The following is a 4,957-nucleotide window of genomic DNA, read 5'->3' as shown; positions in this document are numbered from 1 at the left end:
CGTTAAAATGGCATCGACGGCGATGGGGCGAAGCGAAGTTTGTTGCAAAAATGGAGATGAAAAATAGTGCTCGGCATCGGCTGGCGGCACAGAACATGCTGCATCGAGAAGTAGCGACGATGGGAGGGTGGAGAAGTGTTGAAGGGAAGAGTGATTCTAATGAAGCAATACGGACATGATATTGCGCCATCGCCGGCTTTGGTAGGGCAAAGCACAGTGAATTTTTATGATACACCATCGGCATATGGGTGACGGTATGCAAATCGGTTGTCTATCGGCTGTATCGATGAACGCATCTAAATTTATGATGCGATATAATAGTTGTATCATAAATAAATGTAAAATACGCTGATGGATTCCTGTCTTTTTTGGCCATGGATGTCATACACATTATGCTCCAATCGCCATTTGTAAGTGTGCCATAAATGCGTTAATTTGGAATGCGATTTCTCATCATGAAACAAGCAATTTATTAACATTTATTTGTTTCAGTGTATTTTATATTTATTGTACTTAAAAAGTACCTTTACTAGTGATCGAAAAGAGTTCTTCTTGCAGTCTGCTCTTCCATACGATTCAAACGTCTTACGTCTTATTTGTCACATCGGACAATGCTTCGATGCAACATGTTCATGCGACATACGACCCACGCAACATCCATGTTAACCGCAACATCCATGTTAACAATTTTCGCTGCACTTTTCTTTCTTCTCTCTTCTTTTTCGTGTTGTAAAATAGATTCTTAAACAATTTTTAAAAAAAGTGCAATAATATTCTTAATTTGATTTTCTATTTCTCTCTCTTCTGCAGGTTAAGATCTGGTTTCAAAATCGGCGATCCAAGTACAAGAAGATGATGAAAGCGGCGCAGGCACCGGGCGTTGGAGGAGGACTTCCATTGGGTGGACCGAACCAGGGAGGCCACAGTCCGTCACAGCATCAGAACATGCATCAAGGTAAGGGAAATAGTTCTTCTAGTTCTGTATTGAACAGAGCTTTATATACCTAAAAAATTGACCGAAATACTGCCTCGTTTTTCAATAGTTCCTGTTACATTAATTTGTCTTTTGGATGTTTGCTAATCAAAAGATGTTCATTCATCATTCTTTAATAAGAAATTTTTCATAAATAATAAATTTCTTTGTTTTTTCTTTCCTATAGCACCCGGTGGCGGATCGAGCAGTGGTTCGCCTTCGCATTTCCTACCTCCCGGCCACAGTCCAACGCCGTCTAGCACCCCCGTCTCGGAACTATCACCTGGTAAGTGTAGCCAACCACCTTTCATTCGCCACCCCCCCTTGCGCCGTGACGCTGAAGACTAATAGCGCTATTCGCTCACTACTGGCCGCATTCCAGGTCTTAGTCCGCCCTCGCAAGCACCCTGGGAGCAGAAACCGCCACCGCACTGGGCCGACCACAAACCGCCGCAGATGGCACCGCAGACGAATCACGCACCTCCGCAACCGACCCACGCACCGCAGATGGGTGGCTACGTACCTCAGTACTGGTATCAGCCGGAAACGAACCCGTCGCTGTTAACGTAAGTGGCTTGGAAGTTGCAATTTACTTTGTCCACTTTTGACCGTTGATATTTTGGCGGAAGAATTATTAGCGAAAATATTTTTAATATTTTTTCCTCCCTCTCTTTCTCTCTCTCCCAAATTTTACCAACAGAGTGTGGCCAGCGGTTTAACATAACGAGAATGTAAATTATAATTTTAACCATTCCTAGTGCTTAAGCGACAACGGTAAGAACATAACTCTCCTAGATAAGGTTGGGGTTGGGCGATAGATAGGTGTGCGAACGGACCTATTATACTGCCGGCATCGAACAAACCCTTACTAGAACAATGAAAACAGAGGAAAAAAAAGTAAGCAAATCAGAGCAGGAAACAATTAAAACATAAATACATTTAAATTAAAAATCCCGAGCAAGTAGAAGAAGGAATCAAATGAATCGCATCCTAAGTTTTAATCCTTGGCACCGTGATCCGTTCATTTTATATGACCTGTTTTAGGGAGGCGAAAATCTAGCTGCTAGCACGATTTTCTCCTCTTTTTTTTCGTGTAGTAATATACTTGTTGCAAAGTGGCCGGTCCAGGACACATTTCACAACGGACTCGGTCTAAAAACTAAAACACAACACAAAACGTAAAGGGGTTCTGTATATTTTGCGGTTTCTGTTCCGTTCCGATGTAACTGTTACTTTTAATTAGCAAAGAATTCGCGACGAATGCTTTTAGCCCAGTGTGTGTGTGTGCGAGTGTGTGTGTGAGTGAGTGATTTGTTTTTAATTCGCCAACTAAACCGGGATCAAGCTCACCAGCATCACACGGTACAATCGGAACAGGTTCTGTGCAATATTTCTTAAAGCGTGTTACAAACAAAATGCCACGTATCCTTTAGTAATGTACGTGGGTCCTGGAGCTTGAACCCGCTTGATCGGGTTTGATAAAGTAGTGTTAAAAGTTGATCGGTTCGGGCTGCCTGTCTTTTAAAATTATTACAGAAAAAAAAAACCATGGAAGAGTGTCTGTTACTTAAGATCTGTTTCTAGAGTTTTTTTTTGGCTAATTGATGCAAGAAAATCGATCCTCAAGACTTTTGGCAACCAAGCAAGCTGACCATAGGATACCGCCATTTTGAACCTACTTAGAACAGTGATCAGTCGCTATTTAATTCAACAAAACCCCCTGGAAAAAACCACCACCAAGTTCAATATTGCTGTAAGCATTTTAATGTAGAGCGAAGCTTGCCAATGAGAAAAAAGGAGGGATAAAAAAAGCCTAATTTGCCACAGATCGTGCCCTGTAGACACGCGATCTCACACCGGAATGCCCGAATCGATGGCATTTGGTTCGTGCTGGAGCCGTGGAAGGGAACGAACTTTCAACACTCGAGCTAAGCCTCTAAGCTTTGCGGCAGCGGAATGGTAATTTTATTCTGCTCGCCCAAAACGCCGTCCGGGCAATTGCCACACACGGATAGAGTTGGGGAGTTCGTTTTCGTAAAACGCAAAAAACCAAAACCCGCCAAAACCCGAGGGATAAGCTTTTATTTCACCACACGCACACACACACACACATACACACATCGCCAGACAGACAGATAGACAGGCGAACAAAGAGAGAAAAGCTACGAAATATGATCGGGAAAGCTTGTGAAGTGAGAGCACAGGTGACGCTGCTGTGTCTCTGTTTTTTGTTTGTTTTAGGTTTTTGGATAGTTTTTTTTTAGTAAGCCAATTTTTGTACATAGCAGATTTAAACACATGTCCCTGCCAGCGGGATAGGGGGACACGTATACCTATACATAATGCTAAACAAACACACACACACACACAACTATAAATAAAGCAACTTATTGACTAACATTTGGAGCGATCGTGGAAAAGGCCGTTAGCATAGAAGGACACGGTAGGGCGCCCGGAAGCGTGAAACATGAAAGTATTTAATTGAAAATGAAACATTTTAAAACAACAAACACACGGACACACCCGAAACTAAAACTTGATGGCGTAACATGTAAGGTAGTGATATAGCGTCGTACTGTACTGCGGCAGTAGAAGCGGTGAAATAAAGTGGAAAAGAAAACCATTACAAAAGTAAAACGGCAGACTGTGTGCGTTTGTTCAATGATGAGAGAAACAAGAATAGAAAATGAAAATAAAAGCAAAAATAAAAGTCATAAAATCAATGCTGAAAAGTTTAAAGAAAAACATGAGAAAACATGAAAAAGACATTAAAAAACACTAGTGTACAGCATTGGGAAAATGGAGTGGAAAAAAACGTAAGTAAACAAAACAAACGTAGCAAAGCACACAACCGGTTAACCAGAACAGCAAAACGCACCAATCGAACGCGGTAACGCAAAAGGAGAAAACAAACTGTTTTAATGCTGTGACCGAAGCTCTAGCACCCAAGTGTCTAGTTTCAACGGATGGAAAAGGGTAAAAAAATGGTAATAAAAGAGAAAAAATTGAACATAAAAAATCGATCATTTGGGTTTGTTTTCTCCCGCGTGTTGCGTTTTAGAATTCCACCCAAAATCGCCCCATGCCGTTTCCCCACTTGGCAGTGTTTTTTGGAAGGTTTGGTTTATTTTTTGGACTCATCTGCAAAAGCTGGTATGGTAATGTAATTAAACAAATTAAACACAAACACACTAGAAGATAAACCGTGTGGAGCCCGTAGCCATGCTGATTCCAGGTGTGTGTGTATGCTGAATGGATTCATCAGGTTCAATGCAGTACAGTAGGCAAGCGATTAGGCGAACATATTGTGTATGTATATTTGCAAAATTGAAAAAGAAAACCGACAAAACCAGTGGTATTAAAGATTATTATGAAAATCTTAATTGAATTTTTTGTGCCCAATTTTATGTAGTGGTAGTTTTGTGAAAGAAGATACAATTTAGTGGTGAAATTTGCGATCGGAATCAGGCTAGTCATGGTGAGTATTTTTCTTATGATTTTTGTACACTGCATCGATTTTCTATATAGCCACCCTTAGTTTTAGGCAGTTTAACACAACATATTTTTCTTTTACAGATTTGAGAAGTGCAAAATTTTTATTTACAATCACACTCACAATATTCTGTAATAAAAATTGTTTCACTACCTAATAGCTTGAAATCTTCAAGATGCTTACACTGAGGCATCACAAGCCCTTTCGTTCTGATATTAATAACCTACCCGGGTTTCTGATTGCATTCTGGCGATCAAGCTTACCGATACAGAAAATAAGTTGTTCGTTCCTTAGACCTGGTATCAACAATAAATTTAAAAATGTTGATTCCTATAAAGTCCTCACTGGTCCTATAAAGTCCTCTAGTCTAGGAGGTAGTGGGGCAGTTGTGTATACTGAGGACCGGGATCGGTGAAAATTCTCTGTGCGCTGGACAGGCTAACAAAAAGTCTTTCGAGTGCCACAGAATATTTTCACATGCAAGATCACCT

General features: G+C 40.8%; 1 protein-coding gene across 1 annotated transcript; it reads left to right on the top strand.

Annotated features, from left to right (window-relative positions):
• The first annotated feature begins 374 nt into the window (after positions 1-374).
• LOC118516704 (homeotic protein distal-less-like) lies at positions 375-4,356 on the top strand. Its single transcript, XM_036062648.1, has 5 exons — positions 375-410; positions 811-955; positions 1,161-1,259; positions 1,356-1,539; positions 1,674-4,356. Exons 1-5 carry the CDS (start codon positions 375-377, stop codon positions 1,690-1,692), a joined length of 483 nt encoding a protein of 160 aa, XP_035918541.1. The 3' UTR covers positions 1,693-4,356.
• The last annotated feature ends 601 nt before the right edge of the window (positions 4,357-4,957 follow it).

The sequence above is a fragment of the Anopheles stephensi genome, unplaced genomic scaffold (genome assembly GCF_013141755.1).
Source record: "Anopheles stephensi strain Indian unplaced genomic scaffold, UCI_ANSTEP_V1.0 ucontig38, whole genome shotgun sequence".
NCBI classification, from domain to species: domain Eukaryota; kingdom Metazoa; phylum Arthropoda; class Insecta; order Diptera; family Culicidae; genus Anopheles; species Anopheles stephensi.
Note: the sequence above shows the minus strand (reverse complement) of the source record. Positions and strands in the feature narration are given on the sequence as shown.